Below are 27,927 nucleotides of genomic sequence, written 5' to 3'. Positions count from 1 at the left end.
TAAAACATATATAAACAAACAACTTTAAACATTAAAACTTTGGTAATTAATGAACCTCCATTTACAGTTAAAAGTGATAAAAGTAAACATGACTTTTATGATGAAAGTTGATATTTCATAAAACTGATGTATCTTTGGTTTTTTAGATGAAATGCTTTGTACACAATATAATACTTCCATGGTCTGAGAAATAAATAGCTGTAGTCTTATAATAACATTAACGGTACCAATTTTACTACACCAGATGCGCATTTCGACGAACAATTTATCTTTATAACTGCTGTTTTACTGGCAAATTGAATGTGGATTTCTCAAAGTTTCGTGTGATTCGAACAATCAAAGATGACATTTTTTAAAGGACCTCGCGCATTTTTGCAAAAAATAAAGCAATTAAAATGTTTATATCTATTCAAAATTGTATAAACGAATTGTACAAAATAATATGGATTAGAAAGATAATTTTAAGTAATTGTTCGTCAAAATTGCGCCTTTTTTGGTGCAGTCAGATAACTATTGTTATTACTATATACAATGGAAAAGAAGGATTATGAGCCATGTTTTATAACAAAATCGCTACACGAATGTGGCAAAATCTAAAGCAAAAGAACAAAAAAAGAAGCTTTTGTTAAGGTGCGACTTCTGAAAGTCAGAGTTATGTCTTAAACTTGCAGCAAAAGCTTGCACCTCACTACAAGTTGAAGACCGTCCCTAGCATCGGTCATAGAGTGGAAATCTTTGCTAGATGTCGAAAACACTGTGTCTGTGCATAGGTTCGCGGATGAGGGGTAATGTCAACATATCATAGACTATATAATTTATTTGACTATGAATATAACATACTATATAGCTCATTAGTAGATTTATATATTTTCAGCAATTTTTTTTTTTAATTATTGAGATTTGCAAAAGATTGTGTGCTATAAAAAGAACAAAAATACCAGATATATAAAGACTTTCTATAAAAACTGTCCGTTTTCCATTAAAATGTCAAAATGTTTTTTGTGTGTTGTAATTTTTGCCTGTCACTCACTTTCACGCTTCAATGGGCCATATAAAATGAGTGTTGTTGTTCCTAACAGTCATTCGGGTCTACGGGCGGCTTATACTATCATTCCGGCAAAAATATCACAATGAGGACAAAAATTATATTTCTATTGGCTGTTTTAATTGGATGTACATGTAAGTCAAATTTCAAGATTTTTTTTCTCTATCTATCTTTTAAAACATGTATGTTTGAAAAAAAATAACTTTAAAAAAACAAGGTACAAAAAACTTGATCGAAAGAAGGGTTTGTATTGTAACTGGACTGTATAATGTATGTATGTACCAAACTGGTTTTGTTTGAAATGATAACATTCTTTTTGATGGACCTTTCTGTGAAAATGGTAATATGTGACATAAGAACATGTTTCTCTCTCTCTCTCTCTCTCTATATATATATAATATGCTTATGTTTCACATATATATAATTAAGCAAAACTATATTAATATAAATATTAATGCTTATGTCAACTTTGCCAGATGGATTATTACTCAATTGACAAAAAAAGGTTTCTTTCCTATCAAATCGTGTACCGTCGGTGATGAGAAGCATTCTTTTGACCCGCAGGTTCAGTAAAGTACCTAATTTATTTAAGAATTGAATGCATGCTTCTTTGTAGAATTGCTTCATATTAAAAATGTGCGCACGATCAACACTTTCACAATCCTATAAAATTACATAACAGAAGCATTTAATTTTCATAAATACATATTATGCTGTAACCATGAAATTAAGAGTAAAATCAAGCTTTTCGTTTAGTGTCATATATGCATTGTTTAAATGTTTCCATAGAAAGCACGTGCAGTCAAGGATGTTTCATTTATCATTGGTGTTTATTGGTAAATTAACCAAAATTTTGGAATGTCTCGAGATTGTTGTCGTCGGCCACTCAAAATTGCAGAATCTTGTGAACCATACCTGTAATGTAATTATTATTTATTACAGATGCACAGATGAATCCAATGGCATTAATGATGATGAAAGGAGGAGGTGGATTTTTTGGCAAATTTTTGAATAATCCGTATACTTTATGTAAAATGACAGAAAATGTCAAAGCTGTTCCATGTAGTGTGATGCCACAAATGTGTATGATTCAATCAATGAAAACCTATAAATTACCCAATCTCATGAAGTGTAGTCCAATGGGGGTTGGCTGTTGCTTAAAAGACGCACGATCGCTAGCTTTAGCCAAAGTTTTCAGTCGTCGTTAAGCTACAGGGTAAGTTTTGAAATTTATCAAAGTAGTATAGTTCTCTGATATTTTTCTTATTTCAATCGGACCCGGTTTTGTATGTCCTCTTGCGGACAAAATTTTGTGAGTTTAATTCTTATAATCTTATATATAAATAAGAAGATGTGGTATGAGTGCCAATGAGACAACTATCCATCCAAGTCACAATGTTTCAAAAGTAAACAATTATAGGTCAAAGTACGGCCTTCAACACGGAGCTTTGGCTCACACAGAACAGCAAGCTATAAAGGACCCCAAAAGACTAGTGTAAAACAATTCAAACAATTATATAGTATGTTATTCATATACCTTTATTTCATTAGCATTTTTTGCTAAAATCTGCTTATGCCGCCCTGCCTATCAAACCGTGTGACAAAATGAATCGTCAGATTATTCGACATAAGATCATGTAAAAAGTTTTAAAACTTTAAACGAATTGAAAATTTGTCAAGTTACTTAGGGTGACGACATTTGAAATTCTGGAGGGGGAGGGGGGTAGCTACAAGAGGACTTTTTTTTGACGAAATATTAATTTTCACCTTTTGCAAGTCTCGATAATTGTTTTGTATATCACATTTATTTCCTGTATTTTGCTAAGAAATCCTGTTTTGGGTACAATCCTCCTGACCCCAGCATATCAATTGATCGTCAAAAAAATAGATGTCATAAGTGAAACAGATTCACTCACAGTTTTGTTTTACTGAGATGATGGTTGATACATTGTATATTGTTTAAATTTGAAAATTGAGTAAAGTGTGACGTCATTACCTGCTGCTGACAGCAACATTAGAATGTAAAGTACCAAATATTTGCCCAGTTCCCGACAATGCTTTCTTTAGAAAACATCTTCTTAAATAGTGTTTATTTGTAGAAATAAATTTCGGGATTTTTCCGCCCTTTAGGTCCCGGGGCTTTTCTTGGTGATTTTTTTTTACCATTATACCTTGCGATTGCATGAAACCGAACTCATAATACATCACAGGAGAAATATATTTGAATGAAATAACAACCAATCACAGATAGTCTCTATGTCAGATATGTTCCTTTCAAATGCAAAGGGTTGCGCCTATGTAAAGTTATTTGGTACATTGAAACTAACACGGTTTATCTTTTAACAATGTGTAGATTGTGTAATATAGGAGTTTTAGCTATATTTTTTTTGTCAGTTCAATGTTTATTGAAGCACTCATGGAAGTTTAAATGAATCGTCATGTATGATCATGTATGATTAACAAAATAGAAAAAAAGACAATTTACAACTAACAGTCATTAGTGTTTGGCGAAAGTAGTCACTTTATTATTAATGTAGTAATTATATTTCAAATAACAAATATATCAGAGCGATATATAGCAGTTTGTTAACTCGAGAAAAAACATTGTCAACTAAGACGGAGCCGAGGTTGACAATGTTTTTTTTTCGAGGGGTAACAATATGCTCTATCACCCTCTTAACTATTTATGTGTTATCTAATCTATTGCACTGAATGTTCTGTTATTATTATCTTTTAATCTTTTTTTTTTTGTTTTGCCAGTTTTTTATTTGTTAGTGTGAAAGGGTAAAAATAAAAAAAAAACATGAATATAAAAATAGAAGCATCTGAACCCAAAACGAATAAACAGAAAACAAATTGACTACATTTTTGTATCTTATAAACTCAGTCATAAGTCTCTTTCAGTTAAGAATCTGGAACACGAATTGTCATGTCAATAGAGTTATACGCCATGCCGAGAAATGTCAAAACTTTTGATGGCGAAAAATTTGTTTCCTTACTGACGTCCAACGAGGCAACCCCACTCCCCCTTCCAACAAAAAATAGGATCATATAGTCATAATCTGCATTTTGAATATCCCGTACAACGCCAAAATCAGCTACATACTAGTAATTAATCGTATGCATGTTAGATATCCATAACTAACAGGCTTGAGGTTGAAAACACATAGGAAAATAAGGCGGTTGTCAATAGAAATACGTCCCCTCCTTTCATACTCGTAAGTCATACGGGTCTAAAACAAGTTTTAGGAAGGTTGGAAAAAGATACAGATAAATAATTTCATTTAAAAGGCATCCTGTCTAATATCCTCATTAATAGATAATAATTATCATTTAGAACTCTCCTTTTAAGACATTGAAAAATGGGATAAAGTCAAAAAACAACATATCTCTAGGATTCTTTCTGAATGGATCGTAAATAGCTCCAATGTCCAATTCTTTGAAAATGTGGGAATCAATAAAAAAAAAACTCGGTAAGGGGGAGGAGTCTGGCAAAGCATCTTTAATATGTTTAACGACCATCCGTACTTAAAAAAATCAACTACTATATTTTCATGATAATCTTTAAACAGCTTTTCCTAGAATGAAATATTATCATCAGATCGTACTGGAAAAAATCGGTTTGCTGTTGTCAAAAAAACGGAACACGTCAAAAATAATTTCTTATTTATTTCATCTGAACGAAATTTTTGCATATTATTCACGGTCACCCATTAGATCCTGCTGTTTTTGTAAGCACAGAAAATACGTGTTAATATTTATATAGTTCTTACCTTTTATAACAATGCTGGTATATCAGTAAACACCCCTGTCTCATTTGCTTTTGTATTTGAGATTTCTAACAATGTTTCGGAACTAAGCAAATAAAAAAAAACGCCTGCATTTACAGGAGCTAGGCATTATTTCTTTTTTAATTATACGCACCTTAACAATTAGGGAAGCAAGCATACGTGCTACAGCAGTTAGGTTCCTATCGCCATTGAAAAAAGAGGGTATGTTGGATGAAAGCAATCATTTTCCTTTGCAGTATGCCCACTAAAGACCCTTTGTTATTGCGAAGGTCATTTAAGGAGGAACACTCCCTACACGAGGCGTCGCATTTAACCCCCCATTTTAATTTTCACGAAGGAAAAATATCTTTGAAATTTGTTGTACACGTTTATTCTTACATGTGTATCATAATAATACGGACAACTAAAAAAATTTATGCTTACATGTGTATCATAATAATACGGACAACTAAAAAAGTTTAAAGTTGCTTTCTGTAAAGCCAATATCAAAACTTTTACTTCGTATAAATAGAAATATGCATGTAGGATCTTTAAAAGATAATCTTTCCGCTCTTAACGATTGAATCGCCGAAAAATGACGATGCAACAAATATGTCTGTGATTTTATTTTACTTTTTTACTATGTACACTGATATTGAATTTATATACCCCTTTCAAATGTTCGTGTTTTCATCGTTCCTGGTGAAGGTAAATCAAGAAAAGCGATTCGGATTCAGAAAAAATAAGTGCTATTTCGTATACTGCTTTTATTTAAAATTTGTAAATCATAAGAGAATTGATAGACCTCTTATAATAATCCAATACGTATAGTTTCATTTGAAAAAGGGATATTTTCAGTTTTGCAGATTTTTGCCATTTTATATATTTTTGTTTTTGTTTATTCTAAATTTCTTCTCAACCATTCCGTCAAACTATTGTAATGAATGTTAAACTGATTTAAAACATGTTTATGTAGGGAGGGTTGAATAATGTACATCATACGCGTAAATGACATTAAGATCAATATATATTTTTGTCTTCCTAGTTATAGACTTTAAAAGTAACCGAATTATTATTTTATGTTGTGTTGTATGCAAATTTGAAATCAGTATATATGAGGTCATATATTTATTACCCCGTAGTTGTTTTTTTTTTTAATATGTTTTCTTTCTTTTTTCACAAACAGAACTCATTAGTGTCGTTTATTAAGATTATAAGAATTCAATATGAAAATGTAAAATGAAAAATTGGTGAATTTTTATAAAGAATGTCGCCTTGCACGGCCGGTATGCGTGATCATCTGAACTCTATATTTAAAACAACTGGAATGCATCTCGAGTTTATTTCACTCAGGTTTTTTTTATTCTGACTGATTTTTTTTTCTTGCAGGAAACTGGAAGTGGAATGATGTCATCATGGTTAGCCGCCTGTAAAACAGCCATAAACTGTCCATCACATGAACTATAATCATCGTTTTATTGTATTGTTCTTGAGAAAGAGACCCGAAAATCAACATAAAATAAGAATGTCCGAAAATAAAATGTCAAAAATCGTTTTATTATATGTGCTTGACAGACTTTACAACAATATGACGAATTTTATTGAAAATCGTAGTAATAAAAATCACGTTTTTCCTGAAGAAAATTGATAGTTGCAGATTACTTCTGGTGTCAAAGCTAATTTATTTCTCACACTAAACAGCACTATAAGTCAATGATTGGCACATTTTCATTGTGATATTAGTAGCAGTGGCCGAAAAATAAATTCGTCAAAGATGCCTGACTTATAATTCAGTACACATTAACTTTACATAGTACTCGGAGTATTTTGATTGGTTGAATTCTAAGTCTGAGTACGATAGCCTTGCTCCTTATTTGCATGACAAGACGGGCGTTTCGTCAACACAAGTGACGATCGAATCAAAACAGTTAAAAGCCCAAATGAAAAACAAAATTGAAGAGCATTGAAATAAAAAAGTTCCAAAAAATTGTGTCAAATCGGGCTAAGGCCATCTATTCCTAGTGGTAGTAAAAACTTAAACACCAGTAGTGAAGTGTTAGTCCCCGAGGGAATTATCCGGTTTCAATGTATTAGGTCATCTATAACTTTGGGACACATATTTTGATAAAGTATTATACATTTACTTAAAGCAGGGAGCTTAGTCAACGAATTTGTTCGATTTGGGTTAACGAAATAATGCACGGCTGTATTTTATATCATTTGCAAGAGAAGAACAAGCATCACCGAAATATCGATGCAGTGGTCACGTTTTTCTTAAATTTGGGTCAAAGGTCATAGCTAAAATTTCAGGAAAACGCAGAGTCACAATTAGACAGCTTGTCGCCCCTACACACACGCGTTAAGATTATCAATATATTGTTACATTTAGGACTTTTCGATATTTCTGTTGCCATATATGATTCGACATTGACATTTGTACTTATAGGGTGCAAATTTATAATTTTCTTTCAGCTGATATAAAATAACCATGACCCATAACAGTTTCAAAATTTGGAATTTTTATGTTAGATTCGATACAAGTGAACTCGAGTGATGCTGTTTTAGATATTGACATTTATAATTTGTAAAAAAAATGTTGTTTTTCCCGTTTTTTTTTTATAGAAGGTGCTAGTCAATTTCTGGGTTTATATCTAATTTTCTTTTGGTGAGAGTGAAAGCACATACAATTGTGCATTGTTCCAAAACGTGTGTAATATTAACGCAGAATGGATATCTTTGCTTTACAGAAATAAGAATTCACGGTACTACAAACGGTGAAAAGAAGGGGGTTAAAGTTATATATGCATACAAAATGTCAATTAGGAACAGGTTAATCACGCCATCCTACACATTTGTATGATTTCTTGAACTGAAATTGGCTATAAAATTGGTATGTAGTACTAACTATCTACAGGGAGAGGGTTCTGTGCAGCATCGATATATTTTACAAACACTTGCAGACAAAATAGAATAATGGTCAAAGATAGTATAAGCTATTACGTTTATTGCCTCCTGCTAATTTGAAGGCGCACCAACCACGTCTAGGTCAGAGACCACGTGGCAGTTTTTTTGTCTCGCCTGTGACGCAAGTCGCAGGATGCGAGACATAGATATTACAATCCGACGGCGACGGCGTAGACTATTTGTATATAAAAAATTATAATTTATAAGTCAGGAGTTAAAGGACATGGATACTTCATACCTTGACACAAATGCATGTCTGTGTGGCAGAGTTCATCTGACCGTGATTTCATTTACATTGATCATTTATAATCTAATCTAACTTATCTTTAAACCCCCTTTGTAGAGGAACCATATTTTCATATGTAGAACAGGTGCTCTCTTTATATACAGTGCTGCTTCTCCTTCCACCATTGGACATCTAACCATATGTACATGCTCAGCTCGCGTGCAATCTATATACAGTGCTGTTACTCCCTCCACCATTCGATATCTGATGTGCGCATATTTACACTGAAGTCCTACCCCCACACAATTTGCGTAAAATCCTTTATTTTACAGTTTAGTTCGCTTGATTCCAGAAATTTGTGTGGTTCCCCCAACCACGCCCTTATAGATGTTGAGATAACGGAATCGCTTATTTTATTGTCACCTCGCACTAGATTTATTACTATCCGCATACCATCTTGTAAGGGCTATATGAAGTTGATATAGCAGGCGTCGAGTAAGGCGTTCTATTTGTACTACACTGACTGGATAGAGTTTCTTTGCTTTCGCTACCGGCGTTAAATCCAGAATATGTTGTAGTTTTTCGTTCGTTGATAGTTCATCAAATTGAATTCCCATTGCGTTCAGCGTTGTAGTTATTTCGTGAAGTATGGTGTTCCTCGCTATTCTCAAGCTTTCACATTTCAAAATAAAGTGTTCTATATTTTCTTCTTCCTTTGCACATAACAGACATTTCGGATCAGTCTCATCTTTGTACATTCTGATCCTTTTGCTCTGAAGGATATACGAGCCTGTAAGCAGCTTTAATTTTACTGGCAATCTTGCTGTATCAATAGTAGAGTGGCAGTTGATTTTGAGTAGAGGGTGTATATTTCCGGTTCTCAAATTTTCAGTTGTTAAGAAATTGAGCCCTTTATATAATGGCTGTAACTGAACTATTGATCTATTCCAGTGATTGTATATTGTCTTCTTGACAGTTGAGGTCCATACGGTCTTCTTAACTGGGTTGTTCAAATACCAGCTTGCCTCCTGCAGGTCATACTTTCGTAGCATATGCTTAATAGCAATGAACCAGCTAGAACTTCCATCGTTTTTTATAAGAAGTTGGCGTTTTGCAAGTGATTTTTCTACACTGTCGTCAGGCTGGTTGCAGATGTTGTTAAATAGGCCTAATGCTCGGATGTGTACTTGTGCCTCAATAGGTAGTATTCCTGTTAGGATGTTAACAATTATGTCTGCTACACAGGTTGGTAGAGAAAGTATTTGCTTTAGGAGTTTCTTCTGGAAGTTTTCAAGAAGTGTTAGTGAGCTTGTTGTTGGTAGTATTAGCTCTAATCCATATAGTAGTACTGGAGAGATATAAATTTTGTACAGGTGCACCATTGTCTCTACGTCAAGACCGTTGTGGCCATGGAATCCTCCCCCAAGCAGGCTATAAGCACTTCGTCTTGCTTTTTTAATATTTTCTTCCACATTTGCTATCATGTTGCCCTTGAGTGATGTAGTTCTAATGATTCCTAGATGTGTGGCTTTCTCAATTGATGGCATATAGTTTGGTCCCATTTTAAAGGTCTGGTTGTTAGACTCCTGTTTTCGCTGTTTATGGGAGATGTTCAGGACTACACTTTTTGTTGGTTGTAGTTCGTAGCCTTCCATATATGCATAGTCATAAGCCATATTAATGAGTATTTGTGCTTGATCAGGGTCTTGACTGATAAGCGCGATATCGTCTGCACATGCTGTACTATTTACACTAATATTTCCTATTTTATAGCCAGCTCCAGTTGTTTCGTACATATTAAGAAGTTGATTGATGTAGAGTTTATACATGTTAGTGCTGAGTATACCTCCTTGTCTGACTCCTTGGTTAACTTTAAATGGTTGAGAGATATTTCCTTCCCGTTTGACTACACTTTTTGCGTTTTCGTGCAGGTCTTAATCAGTCCCCAATGTCCATCATCAATTCCTGCCAAGAATACCCTTCGAAGCATGTGGCTATGTATTACTGTGTCAAACGCTGCTTTTGCATCTAGGAGTACAAGGTAGAGAGTTATATTGTTGTCTTTTGATTCTCTGTAGCTTTCTTCTATTGGTAAGGCTGAATTCAGTGGCGATGACCCTGCTGTAAAACCTCTTTGCTTTTTGTTTTGTGTTTCTAGGACACGGTCATTTGTACGTTCTTTGATGATAGTTTCGATAATCTTTCCTATGACTGGCAACACAGTAATCCCTCTGTAGTTGATAGCTTGCTGCCTTGTTCCCTTGTTTTTAAATACTGGTGTTAAAAGGCCCATCTTGAGTGTTTCTGATATGATCTCATGTTTGAATATGCATTGTACCAGCGGAACAAGAAGTTTCTCTGTATCAGATCCTGCGTGGATGATATGCTCTATTGTTATACCATGGTAGTCTGCCGATTTTCCTTTGTTTATAGAACGGATAGCTTTTGTTATCTCTTCAGATGTTACGTTTTTGATGTTATTTTGTTGTACAAGCTTGTTTATTGATTGAATATCGTGTTCAACTAAATTATGATAAAGGTTGTCTATACGTGTTTTCTCATTGAATGTTGCCAGACTGCTAAAATGTTCTTGAAATCCATTGATAATATTATCGTTCTCAACATATTTTTTCACTATTGACTTCTAGTTCCATTAATTTTATGTTATACTTGTTATAAAACCCTTTTCTCAACATTTCAACATTAAACCATCATGATAAGTAAAACAGGCTAGACATTTCAGCTTGGATTTTTTTTTTAGAAATTTTTAAACCTTCATCTTGCTAGAAAGAAAGAAAAAAACTGATAACCCATAAGTTCTAAACATATTGCATATAAACTGTTGGTAATTCGGAAAATACTTTTAAATAAAAGATTATTACCATGAACTGATAACTACCAATTATGTGTAAGGAACTAAAAGACAAATATAAGCTTATGCATCGTCAGTGTTTCTTACTATAGCCCGATGGTATTGACATTTCGACATATATCATTTGTTTTACATGAACATGATGTTCCTTTGATCCCTTCTAACGTTGTGAATATTTCCAAACTCGTTCGCTATGCCCGTGTATGTAGTGACGTTTCAGATTCTATATAAAACAAAAGGATGTGGTATGACTGCCATTGAGACAACTCTCCAACAAATACCAAATCACGTTAACAACTATAGGTCACCATACAGCCTTCAATTATGAGCATAACCCATACCACATAGTAAACTATAAAAGGCCCCGAAGTGACATATGTAAAACAACTCAAACGAGAACACTATAATTATGTACAAAACAAAAAAATCCATGTGTAGTTTTTATAATGTATACTTTTTATAGAAAAGCAGTAGTTGTCCTTTTCTAGATTTGGACATTTCAATCTCTAAAGGAAAACTCCATACTAAAATTAACGACAAAAGAGACGACTTTTCATTCCCTATTGTTAATTTTCCCTTTTTAGACGGCGATGTTCCTTTGGCTCCATCATACGGTGTTTATATATCCCAACTCGTTCGTTATGCCGGTGTGTAGTGATGCCATAGATTTTAACGAACGTAATCAATGCATCACTGGTAAATTATTAAGTCAGGGATTTCGTTACTATAAATTACGTAAAACTTTTACTAAATTCTTTCATAGATACAAGGATTTGATTATTAAATTTGGCTGAACCTGTAGAAAAATGATTAAAAACGGTATTTCACATCCTAAATTTTACGGTAATATTGTACTTAAAGCGCGGAAATCACTACGTGATCCGTGTAAACTCATCGAACCTTTAAACAAACTTATTAGTTAAGGTTATCTTACCAATGTTGTAATTAGATCTTTGAATATAGTTTACATTGGCACTAATATCGATTTTGTCATCAGCAAATTAAAACATAACTAAATTTGTATTCTTTTCAAACGGGATGTATAAAGACACACCCACGTTCATTTTGATCTATAAAGAGGTTAACTCCTAACTTCCGGTATCCTACTGCCTGTCGATACAATTATTTTTGGCACTGCACAAGTCATGTCTTCTTTGACTGTCCATGACGTTAAAATACTAAATCCCTGGGATGTGTTTTAGTTGATTTTAGTCTCTGATGCATGATTTTTTATTATTGTTTTTGGCTTTTAACTAGCTGTCAGTATAACTGCGAGTACTCTCAAATCGTACTTTCTTGGATTTTTTTTACCTGTTGATACTAATTGTAATGCTTTTTTTGTTATTTAATGTTTACTTATTCAGGGTTATATCTGGTCTATATACCAGCTTTGATAAGTGTTTGGTATTACTATAAATTTTCACTTCTTCGTACTATGAACATCAAAATTATTTATTTTGTAAAAATATTTCCTTTCTCCATTTGAACTGTACACGTATACCTAACAACAAAATTATTTTCATTTACCTGTGTTAAAAGTAATTGCAAATGGCTGATATTTTTGTTCAAGCATATTGTTTTTCTTAAATTGTTTAACATTTCACAGTGGTATAACATGTTACTTTTAATTATTCTTCCCTTAGTTTATTTATTTTGTATTAACATTGTATCATAGATCAAATTTATTTGTTCAGTGTATGTTCACTGGTGTTAATATGTCTTTTGATTGAGTTAAGCCATTTCAATTGATATTTTATAGTGTGTCTTTCTATGTTGTGATTTTACACTATTGTTTCAGATAAGGGTGAAGGTTTGGAACCATTAAAACGTTTAAACCCGCTGCAACTGTTTGCACCTGTCGTAAGCCAGGAATCTGATGTTGTCGTTTGTTGATTTGGTCCATAAGTGTTTCTCGTTTCTCGTTTTTTATATAGATCAGACCGTTGGTTTTCCCGTTTGAATGGTTTTACACTAGTCATTTTTGGGCCCTTTATAGCTTGCTGTTCGGTGTGAGCCAAGGCTCCGTGTTGAAGACCGTACTTTGACCTATATTGGTTTACTTTTATAAATTTTGACTTGGATGGAGAGTTGTCTCATTGGCACTCATACCACATCTTCTTATATCTATATAGGCCGATTTCAGTCATTTGACTTATTTGTAGATCTTGTCTTGCTGATCATTTATGCGTATTAAGTTTCTATCCATCTATAATATTTTTTAAGATATTACGCAAAAATTAAAAAAAAATGGTAAATATCGTCATATAGGGTTATAGTTCCAACAAGGAGTCCTGGGTCCAGTTGAGCTAAATAAATGAGCATTGAAAATAAAGTAAAAAGATCCAAGCACAATATTATTACAAAAAATAAAAATATCAAATGGAAAGTGTCATATTTGTCAAGATGATAATAACACTTCATTTTTTAGTTGTCATATTTGTCAAGATGACAATAAACTTATTTTCTCAGTTGCAGTAAATCAACACTAGTTACATCAAAGTTAATTTTAAACAAGCTCCAATAAATTTGATTTGATTTTTGATTTTTTTGTGTTTTAACGCCACTTTTAAGCACCGCTTTTGGGCTATTTCGTGGCGGTCAGTTTTTATTGGTGGAGGAAGCCGGACTACCCGGAGAAATGCTCCAATAAATACTAATCTACGGAAACGTATAAGCGACACACACACTTTTTTTTTATATTTCTTACTGTTTGCATTATGCCTTTGCAAAATACAGGAAACCTTTGCGATATAACGCAAGCCTTTGCGATATAACACAAGCCTTTGCGATATAACGCAAACCTTTACGTTATAACGCGTTATTTCGCAAAGGTTTAAATTATAACGCAAATATAAAAAAAAAAATGTGTGGCCCTTATACGCTTCCGTACTAATCAAATCAAACATAGGAATGAATAATTGTTGAATATGACAGTTTTCCTAACACAATTATTACATATTTTAAATAATGGACGTCAGAGATATTGGGGAAAATAAACAACCCTCAGTCATATACTAAATCTTACGCGTAACAATTATGATGTGCTATCCCGTTTGTAATAAGTGCTGTAAATGTACAGCCAAACTTCCAAACTTCCAAACTTCCAAACCAAATCTTGGTATCCATGAAAGAATTTCGTAAAGGTTTTTAGGAACTTGTTGTAACGAAATCCTTGACTTCATAATTTACTAGTAATACATGATAGATTACGTTCAGAGAAATCCAAAAACGTCAAGTACAGCTAGACACGGGTACAGCGAACGAATTGGGATATACCAGAGACATATATACACACATATGGATATACAAAACCGTATGATGGTGCTGAAGGAACACCACCGTCAAAAAAAGGAAATTAACAATAGGTTACGAAAAACGTCCCTTTTGTAGTATTTTTGTGTGTGTGTGTCGATTTTCTTTCCCGTGTAAAACTGAAATATCTTAATCAAGGAAAGGACAGCTATTGCTCTTTATATTTGATTTGTTTAGAGTAAGTTCCTTTTGGTAAATTTTGACAGTATATTCAGAGAATTCTTGATTATTAAACGAAAAAATATCATCAAGATAACGATAAGTGTTGTTGAATTTATCAATTAAATGGAATTTAGACGGGTTTTTGCTGAGTGTGGCGATAAACTGTGATTCATAACAGTATAGGAATAAGTATATTATTAAACGGGCGCAATAGCTTAGGTGCCCATAGGAATACCTACAACCTGTCAATAAACGTTATTGCCAACACATACATAAATATTGTCAAGGAGAAAATTTACTCTATATGTATGGGTCTTGCTCATTGTGAAAGTCCGTACGGTAATCTGTATTTGTTCACATCTTTGTCCTTTGACTTGGTAGTTGTGAGTGATCAGTAGCATACCAACTCTAATGGTGTGCTGCTTGGCGCGGCGAGATGTGTTCAACTTGGGTCTGAATTGAACTTGGAAGTGCAGATAGTGTGCCAGTTTTCCTACCGAAGGTCCCCTCCGTTTATCCCGTTCTCTCCACCAACAAAAATGGAGGTCACGATATACGTAAGGTCGCTGAAAATCACCGGGCGCTCAACAAGCAAACAAACAATACTACATATCAGTCAACGAAGTTAGTTACGATAAGATCGATAAGATATCATAAGATATTTCATTTTCAAAATAAGGTCCCCAGGGGAGGGGTGTATATACACCTAACAAACATGATCCTTAACAACACCTGGGACTATTTTAGTGTGACATAATATATTGATACTATTCCCAGGACTATTTGTATAATAGTCCCAATACAAGTGTGAATACGTCTATACTATTAGGCTATAATATTTAAGGTAGATTGGGCACCTTCCGCCATCTTGGATTGTAAAATAGTAGAAAACAATCGGTCTAGATCTTTAATGAAATGTGAAAATTTTAAGAAAAGAAGGTAATTTATTTGTAACACTTATCATCTAAATGAAGAAAAGTATATATTCTATCACATGTTTACGACTGTTTTTTTTTCTTCAATATACTGAAATTTTCAGTTTTCATTAGAACAGCATCAGTTTGGCATGTTAAAAATTCTATCGAATTTAATGTAGATCCCCCATCTACCTTAATAATTTAATTTACAAAACATTTTCGGCTAGATTGAACCTTGTTTTTAAGCGATGTTGTAGGAGAATTAGATATTGGTCAATCTGTCAAACTTAACATTGTAGTGCTCTGTTATTTTAAAAGATTTTAGTATTTAGTTATATTTTGATTGATTCTCAGAATGAGTTATCTCGAGGAAGTTTCTACCGGAACTCCAATACCGCAAGCAACTTCCGGTTTCAGTCTACTTTCAAGGGCACCATGGCTCAAAAATTGGTCAAATTTGGCAGTCGTTTAGCCACCGAAGTTGCACCAAAAGCAATCAGAGGTTACTATTTAATTCAGCTATTATAAACCCCCACCAATGCAGTCTGCACCTTACACTGCTAGTCCTTTGCCCTAGACCAGTAAAAAATATTTCGGGCTAGTGAAAGATTCTATGAGAAATCAAGGATTTATATAGTAAGACTATACAAATCCTTGGGAAAATCAATTTGTTTAGGCAGTTAAAAAAAAACTTCAAACTGGCCTGTCAGGATTGTTTGTCAAAACGATTATTGGTGAAGACAGATGCCGGGAGGGTTTGTCAGCCATACACATGGTTACATTATCCTTTCTAGCACTGACTTTTCCTGTAAGAGACTAGGTGGGATTCATTCTCATTCATCAAAATGGATCAGCACCAGAGTGATTCACTCTAGGCTAACTTGTTGCTTTAAATAATTTATTTGTGGATACAGTTAAGTTTAGGTATAAAAAATGAAATCAGTGCTACAAATTTGTTGTTGTTGAAATATCGTGAAATGAAACTTCAGAACAGAATAAAATGTGTAAATCAACAATTTATTTGTAAATAGTTCAAGATTGACCTCTACTATGAGAGTCATGTTTAATAGACTTTATTGCTATTTAGTCCAATCAATAACAAAAGAGTTACTTGGACAATCTCATGTTGGCATGGTTGGGGTCTAAAAGAAAAAGAAAATTACAAAATACTGAATTCCAAGTGTTGCAAAAACAAAAGTCATCAGTTATGCGATGAGGCAAGAAAAAGTTTAGAAAGCGAAATTTTTTAAATATTTATAGTTTTATGAACAAATTTGCATACCTGCCAACCTCTGAAATATTCAAAGAAGGATATCTCTCCCTCATCTTTAACAGCTGAGGGGGAGATTTTGCATGAACGACATTCATCTACAAAACACCAACAAGAGTTAATATATATATACTTTATTTCTTCAATTCATGGTTATAATCTATACAAGGTGAGTTTTTTTAAGCCTTTTTCAATACCTCTGAGTCTCGTAACTCATAACAGTCCATATTTTGATTTTGTTGTGAGTCTCACACTAAGCATGCTTTCAAACATCGTACAGACCACCAGAAGAAATCGAAAAGTTGATTGAACATGATGTGCAAAAAGATTCATTGCCAAGTGAACTTGGTCATAAAAATTGAAAATCTTTCATTCAAATTATCTGCTTGACATTTCGATTTGCAGTTATCTATTTCTTCTTTTTTACACTACTGCTTGGTCCAGACAAAGACCTCTATCTTGTTGGAGTTGACATAGCAGAATTGAATTTCGATTACTTATATTTCGAACATATAAACTACTGACTAAAGTTTTCAAATGATCGCCGATTGTTTATTTATTTCTATTGAAAGTAATGAAAAAGCCAGAGAATTACGAACGCAAGTTATTCCAGGTCAAAATATACGAAAGTGGGAGATTCTATACTCCCGTGCAGGAGCGGACTGGCAAGAGGGAGATTTCCGGAATTTCGTTGTTTGCACGGGAGACTCCCGCTCAAAACGTGTGGGTTGGCAGGTATGAATTTGTTTAAAGACAAAATAAAGTCACTTGTTTTGTTTGAAGTGTTTACGATGGATTAAACATGTCTCAATGATAAGTACTAATCTATGCACAATACATTGTTTCAACAGGGTCCCAGTTAGCTTCAACAGGTTGGGGAAGATCCTCATAAATGGGTACTACCCCCATTTATGGGTAATATACCCAAAATCGGGTATCAATTTACAGTGATAAAAAATCAAGTTTTGTATTTCATCATGATAGCTGTTATTGCACAAATATTCATATAAATGGCAACATATTTCAAATGAGATTTGAATACAAAGATAATGGCCTCCAAAAATCCTACTTTTTGAAGGCTGTTAACTTTTATTCTGATGATATTTCAGTCATGGTGTCTGTAGGCAAAATGTTGTCTTTTACTCAAATGTTTGCACTATTACAGAAAATGTCTGTCTGTCTGTAAATCCAAAGTTTATATTTTTATCACTGAAAATTGATACCCGTTTTGGGGTTACTTACTTACTTAATCCTCTTCGTATGTATTTGCGCATGAGGCCACGGTTTTGGGGTATTATACCAATAAATAAGGATAGTACCCATTTACGAGGATCCTCCTATACCTTTTCAGCTGGTTTGTGATGTCATGAAAATGTTATGTATAAATTTCAGAAATTATCCAGATTGGAATAAATAGCAATAAGGTCTATTGAAATTGTGATTTCAAATAAAGGTCTGTTAACATGAATGTTGGAGATAATAATTCTTTATTATAATTAATATCAGGGTTCATCTGTTCTGAACTTGACCTCATTTTTATGGTTTATTGGTTAATGTTATGTTTTTGTGGGTAGGTCGGTTTATCAGATACTATATGTATAAACAAAAGGTTTACTATATTTGGTGTATGAAATGATTGTAAGGTTAACATTTCCATCTGGTAGGGTTAATCAGACCTAGACCTTATTTTATTAACATTGATCATTGATAATGTAAAGTGTATATGATAGATGTACTTGTAGAATTTTTTTTATCTTAAAGACTTTCTGGCTCAGACTTTTGAGATCAATATGTGGTTTTATAACAATAGACAGGTTCCTAAACTGTAGTTTAAAAAAAATTGTTAAATAGATTTAATAGAGACTTTCAAAGTTTTAAGATCTGTCGTCTTCACAAAATAACAAAAGCATTAAGTATGACAAAAAAAACAACCACTTTTGAAGTTCCTAACTGGCAGATGAGGAAGTATTTTCCCAAGTTCATTTTCTTGTCTTTACATTTTATTTATTTTTATATTAAATTTATTATTTGCTTATATAAAATCCTGCATTTTTTCCAGTTACATCTGAATTTGCTAAAGTACGAGGTGGAAGATTCTGGCACTATGCAAAAGTAGAACTGAGACCACCGATGTTGACAGAATTCGCAGCGATTCAAGAAAGTATAAATAACATAATTAGAGGAGCACAGACAAAGAAATTCCTCACTATGCCTGTCAGGGTAGGTTTTCTATAGAATTTAAGATATTTGTCTCACCTGGCTTGAAAATATTGCTGAATGAACATATCAGGGATCACTCTGTTGGTCATAATTGTTTTTCCTGGTGTCTATGCTTTCCTTAAAATTGTTGTCATACTTAATTATTATTTAGACTGACATTTAGGCTACACATTTATTTATGTCACATGGCTGTGGACCTTATCTTTTCACCCTTTTCTGGTTCACTGGTTACATGGCTGTGGACCTTATCTATTCACCCTTTTCTGGTTCACTGGTTACATGGCTGTGGACCTATCTATTCACCCTTTTCTGGTTCACTGGTTACATGGCTGTGGACCTTATCTATTGACCCTTTTCTGGTTCACTGGTTACATGGCTGTGGACCTTATCTATTGACCCTTTTCTGGTTCACTGGTTACATGGCTGTGGACCTTATCTATTCATCCTTTTCTGGTTCACTGGTTACATGGCTGTGGACCTTATCTATTGACCCTTTTCTGGTTCACTGGTTACATGGCTGTGGACCTTATCTATTGACCCTTTTCTGGTTCACTGGTTACATGGCTGTGGACCTTATCTATTGACCCTTTTCTGGTTCACTGGTTACATGGCTGTGGACCTTATCTATTGACTCTTTTCTGGTTCACTGGTTACATGGCTGTGGACCTTATCTATTCACCCTTTTCTGGTTCACTGGTTACAAAATGTACTGTATGTCTGAGTGTTATACACTGGTTTTGGGTGCAGGAATTTTAACCAACTTTTGGGACAAAAAAATCTGTTATTATTTGGGGTAGTAGGACTGGTGGATGGATAACTCCAGTTGTTTCAGGATTTCAGCTGTGCAAAAACTTAACCCTGTCCAACCAATGCTTTTCAGTAGTGAATTTTATGGTTCTTGATTGGTTAGGAAATGGCATTTTTTGTTGTTTTCAGTGCAAAAACCTAATAACTGTTCAACCAATGCTTTTCAAATTTTAAGATTGTTGTTACGGATTACAAGAAAATAAGAGTTCAAGTTCAATATTGATAATTTTCACTTTTGCCATTCAGGAATTATGGTCATTAATTTATTGAAAATTGCACTTTATGTTGATTCTGTGCAATTATTCTACAATGCTTGATCCAATCCTTTATAAATGGTTTATATATATATATATATATATATGTTGTTTTTCATGACAAAATGAAGGTCAAGATTGGTTTTAATGATTTTCACTTATGCCATTCAAGCCCTTGAGTACACTAATAACTAAAAAACTTAACTTATTAAGAATGAATTACTATGCAGATTGCAGATCGATATTTTTTTTACACATACTTTTGATTTCATCAGAGATATTAAGAAGAAACTGAGATTTGCTATTTTCTATTGCAGCTATTGTAAAATGTTTCAGATATTGCAAGTGCTAGATACATTGTATTCTTGAATGGCTGTTTAATGATTTGGTATTGTATTGGTTTACAGATAGCATTCATAAAGACAAATTGTTCCTAAAGTTGTGTTAAATTGATTTAATTGTTGTCCTGCAGGCAACACAAGCACTGATAAGAATCCTAGATAACAGAAATATCAAATGTGATTTCGGAGTTGTACATCTGGGGTTTTTGGAAAGTTTGCTATAGCAATATACTTTCCTAAGGCATCGGCCTCAAACCGGAAGTTGGACAGACTATCTTACTAGAGGATGTGTGTTCTACTCCTAGATAATGTAGTACTAGTGTTTGAATACTAATTCTAGGAAGATGCTTTTGAAATTTTGAGTTACTTCTATTTTGATTAGCTTACAGCTTGAATTAAAATGTACTGAATGTTCATCGATAATTCAAATGAATTCAACTTCATTTTGAAAATGGCTATCACTAACACTACTTCGCGGATCTGCGCCGCGCGGAAAATAAAATCAATACACATCTACACGAGACAGCAGTTTCTACGTTATGCTTTTATCGGTATTCCCCAGACATGCTTGAGATGCATATATGTGTGCCTCCCGACAGTAGTACAATAATCCCAGTTTCAGGGGTTTCCTCCCGTGAAGAGAAAGTAAATACCGTGTTTAAAATATTTCTTGAATGCACATTTTTCGAAGCTATTTTTACTACGATTTTTACAAATGTTTATTAAAGAAGTAAAAGCCCGAGTGTATCTAAAGTATCCTGGTATCTCATCTCCGCCCACAACACACTCGGACTATAACAAACTCAGCCTATTACATAATCGGCCTCACAAAATCGGACTATAACAAAATTCGTATATATACTTTTTGTTATTAAATCTGCCAAACAAATTTTGGAGACTTATTGTTTTTGCTCAGTTGCTCAATCCCTATGGGATTTATTTTTTTAAAATTTTTAAATGACTATAACTTGAAAAAAGTAAGTGATAGACACACGCGGTCTTCAGTAATGATCACAGGACAATAAAATAAATCAAATAAAAAATAGGTTGAGTCCCTGGGGTCACCCCACCCCCTTCTGTTTGAGAACTTGTAAACGGTCGAGATCCCCACCCCTAAACCATATATATTCATATATGGGACAATAAAACAAATCAAATCAAATAAAAGGCGAGGAGTCCCCTGAGGTCACTCCCATCCCCTTCCTGTTTGAGAACTTGTAAACAGTCGAGATCCCCACCCCTAAACCATATATATTCTTGTATAGGACAAAAAAACAAATCAAATGAAGGGTGAGTCCCCTGAGAAAAAAACAATAACCACACAATCTACACATCTACAACCTATTTGAAATAATCCACATCTGCCGTTGCTAACTTTCCACAGGTGCTATCCAGCACTTTGATTATAGATATCTCTGAACAAGAGCATGATCAGTTTTTTAATGATTAAAACCCATATGCTGTAAAAGTTATGTATAATCTCTTTACTGAAAAATTTATTCATCAGTTTATAGTTAAAGGACCTTTAGTTAAAACAAAACACCAGCAGCAGTCTGAAACACCAAATTTGAACAAATAACCAATAACGTTTTGTAGTTTGTACATCGATATGCAATGCTATATGTATGAAACCATGAAGAAAATTTGCAGTGAAGCATTTTATTTTGATATTTATCAGTAAATATTGGATTTAAAATTAAAGTTGTAAATGATTAAAGAATTTGAACAGAAATAATGGCATCCTCTACCATTGTCTACTTTGGAATAAACAAGTATGACAGAAGATATACAAGCGTCACAAAAACAAGTTATTTAAATTTGCATCCTCCCCTCCAATTTGAATTTAATTACTGTGGATTACATGTATACATGCCAGAATACAGTAATTATTGGTAACATAATATCATCAGTTTGATTTGCATGGGGTGATTTTTGAAATTTTTAGTATTTTAAGCTATGTTTTGTTAACTAAGATCTCAGGACAAAAACCATATGAATAACCTCCATATCATTTAACTCTTTACTTTTGCTTATGTAACTGAAAACAGCAAATTTGTCACTTCATGTGAAAGTTAGTATCCATCACACTAAAAGTGACTTTTTCTTTTGTAGGAAGTATGGCTGAATACATTGGTATGTTTGGAAATCTTGTTTCTTTTCTTTATTGGAGAAATACTTGGTAAGGGATGTATAATTGGATATTATATACCAGGTGCCTGGACAGTTCATGGTGAAGATCAGCGTAAAAAGCATTAGTAATTTGACCAACTTTGAAACATTTGTTATGTTTGACTGATTTCTAAACATGTACAGTAGATTGACAAAATTAAAACGTGAGAATCCTTTAATAATCTTTCATTTAGTTATACCCCCACTCTAAAAGTGGGGGCTATATTGCATTCACCTTGTCCATCAGTATTCTGTCCCTACGTTCATATGATGTTCCTCCTACTAATATTTCCGTCACATTTTTCTCAGATACTTCTGAACAGAATGACTATATTTGGTCAGATGCTTGACAGTGATGAGTTATAATATGTGTGCACCTTTTTGGTTTGTTGGACACCTACTTCCTGTTTACGTATACTTTGAAGTGGGAGTATGCCAATGGAACTGCAACACGATGACACAAACAAATTAAAAGAAATCTAGAAGTAACTGCAAGTGTCTAGGAGTAATACCACCATTGATTTTCCCCTATTTGTCTTTGTTAAATTGTGCAGAATTTATTTTTGTTTCAAATAAAGAAATACTTGGCATGAGTAAAGTTTTATCCTGTTCACATAACATTTCATTGCATATAAGATAATTACCATCTCAGGAAGTAAACCAATCAGATTTTCATCATTTTTTCCCCTGTTAACAAGCTTTAGTAACCATGTCACCTCAAGTTTCCAAAATATTCTATAGGAACAGCAAATAAAAAAAGAATGGTGCTTTGAAACACCCAAGATATATGTTTATGACTTTTTTCTGCAATGAAATGCAGGGTTAATTTCCTTCAACTGTTCAAATCAAGGGAATATTTTTTTAGACCCTTTTTTCGTATGAAACTGGATGTGACATACTATGATTTGGTGGTATTACACATCTATACAATTTATCAAGCTCTTGCAGCCACATGTGTAAAAAACCAGTTTTATATTTATAAAGGCTATCAAAGATTTGCCATTAACATTTGACTTTAAAAGACCACCACTGATGGATATCCAGACATTGGACAGCTTCATTATCCTGGGGCAATTGTTTTATTCTTTGAGCACTCTACACACCTCCTTTTAGATTGATTGATTGTTGCTTGATTAATGTCTAGAGGCAATTATTTCATGCATGTTCAGGAAGAGAAGGTACAATATAAATCAGTTTAGAAAATAGCACCCTACTATTACAGAAATAGTAAAAACAAACTAAAGAATTCTATGCAATTTCTACATAGTCACTTGATCATTTTGGGCAAATTAGGTGTGCTTTATCATTTAATATTCAAGAAAAAAATCAAAACAACAGTTAAAGTGTGGAGTTTGAATAACTTCAAAAACATTCAGACCAAAGTTGTATTGTCCACTCATGGATGAGGAAGTATTTGGTGAAAGTTACAACATGGCATTGATTGTCAGTATAAAATAACAAGAATAAACATGGTTATTATGTTTGGCAGAATAAAACATGCCTGAAAACAATTTTTGCTCTTTCTATATCAAAGAGTGCTTTTTGTAACTAAAAGCAAGCTCAAATTACTCGAGTGGTTGATTTAACATCAAGACCTCTTACACTCTAATATAATACATGTACTTGGGAGTTGATTTAACATCAATACCTCCTACACTCTGATATATACATGTACTTGGGAGTTGATTTAACATCAAGACCTCCTACACTCTAATATATACATGTACTTGGGAGTTGATTTAACATCAAGACCTCCTGTACTCTAATATGTACATGTACTTGGGAGTTGATCTTACATCAAAACCTCCTACACTCTAATATATACATGTACTTGGGAGTTGATTTAACACCAAGACCTTCTACACTCTAATATATACATGTACTTGGGAGTTGATTTAACATCAAGACCTACACTCTAATATATACATGTACTTGAGAGTTGATTTAACATCAAGACCTCCTGCACTCTAATATATACATGTACTTGGGAGTTGATCTTACATCAAAACCTCCTACACTCTAATATATACATGTACTTGGGAGTTGATTAGAAATAAAAATCTCCTACACTCTAATATATACATGTACTTGGGAGTTGATTTAACATCAAGACCTCCTACACTCTAATATATACATGTACTTGAGAGTTGAATTAACATCAAGACCTCCTACACTCTAATATATACATGTACTTGGGAGTTGATTTAACATCAAGACCTCCTACACTCTGATATATACATGTACTTGGGAGTTGATTTAACATCAAGACCTTCTACACTCTAATATATACATGTACTTGAGAGTTGATTTAACATCAAGACCTCCTGCACTCTCATATATACATGTACTTGGGAGTTGATTTAACATCAAGACCTTCTACACTCTGATATATACATGTACTTGGGAGTTGATTTAACATCAAGACCTCCTACACTCTAATATATACATGTACTTGGGAGTTGATTTAACATCGAGACCTTCTACACTCTGATTTATACATGTACTTGGGAGTTGATTTAACATCAAAACCTCCTACACTCTAATATATACATGTACTTGGGAGTTGATTAAACACCAAGACCTTCTACACTCTGATATAAACATGAACTTGGGAGTTGATTTAACATCAAAACCTCCTACACTCTGATATATATATATATATACATGTACTTAGGAGTTGATTTAACATCAAGACCTCCTACACTCTAATATATACATGTACTTGGGAGTTGATTTAACATCGAGACCTTCTACACTCTGATTTATACATGTACTTGGGAGTTGATTTAACATCAAAACCTCCTACACTCTAATATATACATGTACTTGGGAGTTGATTAAACACCAAGACCTTCTACACTCTGATATAAACATGAACTTGGGAGTTGATTTAACATCGAGACCTTCTACACTCTGATTTATACATGTACTTGGGAGTTGATTTAACATCAAAACCTCCTACACTCTAATATATACATGAACTTGGGAGTTGATTAAACACCAAGACCTTCTACACTCTGATATAAACATGAACTTGGGAGTTGATTTAACATCAAAACCTCCTACACTCTGATATATATATATATATACATGTACTTAGGAGTTGATTTAACATCAAGACCTCCTACACTCTAATATATACATGTACTTGGGAGTTGATTTAACATCGAGACCTCCTACACTCTGATTTATACATGTACTTACTTGGGAGTTGAATAAACACCAAGACCTTTTACACCCTGATATAAACATGAACTTGGGAGTTGATTTAACACCAAAACCTTCTACACTCTAATACATACATCTACTTTGGAGTAGATTAAACATCAAAACCTCCTACACTCTAATATATACATGTACTTGGGAGTTGATCTAACATCAAGACCTCCAACACTCTAATAGATACATGATCTTGGGAGTTGATTAAACATCAAAACCTCCTACACTCTAATATCTACATGTACTTGGGAGTTGATTTAACACCAAGACCTTCTACACTCTAATATGAACATCTACTTGGGAGTTGATTAAACATCAAAACCTCCTACACTCTAATATATACATGTACTTGGGAGTTGATTTAACACCAAGACCTCCTACACTCTGATATATACATGTACTTGGGAGTTGATCTTACATCAAGACCTCCTACACTCTAATATATACATGTACTTGGGAGTTGATTAAACATAAAAACCTCCTACACTCTAATATATACATGTACTTGGGAGTTGATTTAACATCAAGACCTCCTGCACTCTAATATATACATGTACTTGAGAGTTGATTTAACATCAAAACCTCCTACACTCTAATATATACATGTACTTGGGAGTTGATTTAACACCAAGACCTTCTACACTCTAATATATACATGTACTTGGGAGTTGATTAAACACCAAGACCTTCTACACTCTGATATAAACATGAACTTGGGAGTTGATTTAACATCGAGACCTTCTACACTCTGATTTATACATGTACTTGGGAGTTGATTTAACATCAAAACCTCCTACACTCTAATATATACATGTACTTGGGAGTTGATTAAACACCAAGACCTTCTACACTCTGATATAAACATGAACTTGGGAGTTGATTTAACATCAAAACCTCCTACACTCTGATATATATATATATATACATGTACTTAGGAGTTGATTTAACATCAAGACCTCCTACACTCTAATATATACATGTACTTGGGAGTTGATTTAACATCGAGACCTCCTACACTCTGATTTATACATGTACTTACTTGGGAGTTGATTAAACACCAAGACCTTTTACACCCTGATATAAACATGAACTTGGGAGTTGATTTAACACCAAAACCTTCTACACTCTAATACATACATCTACTTTGGAGTAGATTAAACATCAAAACCTCCTACACTCTAATATATACATGTACTTGGGAGTTGATCTAACATCAAGACCTCCAACACTCTAATAGATACATGATCTTGGGAGTTGATTAAACATCAAAACCTCCTACACTCTAATATCTACATGTACTTGGGAGTTGATTTAACACCAAGACCTTCTACACTCTAATATAAACATCTACTTGGGAGTTGATTAAACATCAAAACCTCCTACACTCTAATATATACATGTACTTGGGAGTTGATTTAACACCAAGACCTCCTACACTCTGATATATACATGTACTTGGGAGTTGATCTTACATCAAAACCTCCTACACTCTAATATATACATGTACTTGGGAGTTGATTAAACATAAAAACCTCCTACACTCTAATATATACATGTACTTAGGAGTTGATTTAACATCAAGACCTCCTGCACTCTAATATATACATGTACTTGAGAGTTGATTTAACATCAAAACCTCCTACACTCTAATATATACATGTACTTGGGAGTTGATTTAACACCAAGACCTTCTACACTCTAATATATACATCTACTTGGGAGTTGATTAAACATCAAAAACTCCTACACTCTAATATATACATGTACTTGGGAGTTGATTTAACACCAAGACCTCCTACACTCTGATATATACATGTACTTGGGAGTTGATCTTACATCAAGACCTCCTACACTCTAATAAAATTGAGAATGGAAATGGGGAATGTGTCAAAGAGACAACAACCTGACCATAGAACAGACAACAGCAGAAGGTCACCAACAGGTCTTCAATGCAGCGAGAAATTCCCGCACCCGGAGGCGTCCTTCAGCTGGCCCCTAAACAAATATATACTAGTTCAGTGATAATGAACGCCATACTAAACTCCAAATTGTACACAAGAAACTAAAATTAAAAATAATACAAGACTAACAAAGGCTAGAGGCTCCTGACTTGGGACAGGCGCAAAAATGCGGCGGGGTTAAACATTTTTATGAGATCTCAACCCTCCCCCTATACCTCTAGCCAATGTAGAAAAGTAAACGCATAACAATACGCACATTAAAATTCAGTTCAAGAGAAGTCAGAGTCTGATGTCAGAAGATGTAACCAAAGAAAATAAACAAAATGACAATAATACATAAATAACAACAGACTACTAGCAGTTAACTGACATGCCAGCTCCAGACTTCAATTAAACTGATTGAAAGATTATGTCTTCA

The 27,927-nt window shown here is 33.7% G+C and overlaps 1 protein-coding gene and 1 long non-coding RNA gene across 2 annotated transcripts; both read left to right on the top strand.

The window, feature by feature from the left end:
* The first annotated feature begins 1,065 nt into the window (after positions 1 to 1,065).
* On the top strand, positions 1,066 to 6,591 carry LOC127700855 (uncharacterized). Its single transcript, XR_007981740.1, has 3 exons — positions 1,066 to 1,179; positions 1,988 to 2,261; positions 6,205 to 6,591. It is a non-coding gene; the product is annotated as an uncharacterized LOC127700855 (long non-coding RNA).
* Positions 6,592 to 15,634: 9,043 nt separating this feature from the next.
* LOC127700853 (ATP synthase subunit g, mitochondrial-like) lies at positions 15,635 to 22,511 on the top strand. Its single transcript, XM_052204549.1, has 3 exons — positions 15,635 to 15,770; positions 18,598 to 18,758; positions 22,273 to 22,511. The coding sequence occupies exons 1-3, from the start codon at positions 15,704 to 15,706 to the stop codon at positions 22,414 to 22,416; spliced, it is 372 nt and encodes a 123-aa protein (XP_052060509.1). The 5' UTR covers positions 15,635 to 15,703; the 3' UTR covers positions 22,417 to 22,511.
* The last annotated feature ends 5,416 nt before the right edge of the window (positions 22,512 to 27,927 follow it).

Source organism: Mytilus californianus, unplaced genomic scaffold, assembly GCF_021869535.1.
Source record: "Mytilus californianus isolate M0D057914Y unplaced genomic scaffold, xbMytCali1.0.p SCAF_5, whole genome shotgun sequence".
NCBI classification, from domain to species: domain Eukaryota; kingdom Metazoa; phylum Mollusca; class Bivalvia; order Mytilida; family Mytilidae; genus Mytilus; species Mytilus californianus.
Note: the sequence above shows the minus strand (reverse complement) of the source record. Positions and strands in the feature narration are given on the sequence as shown.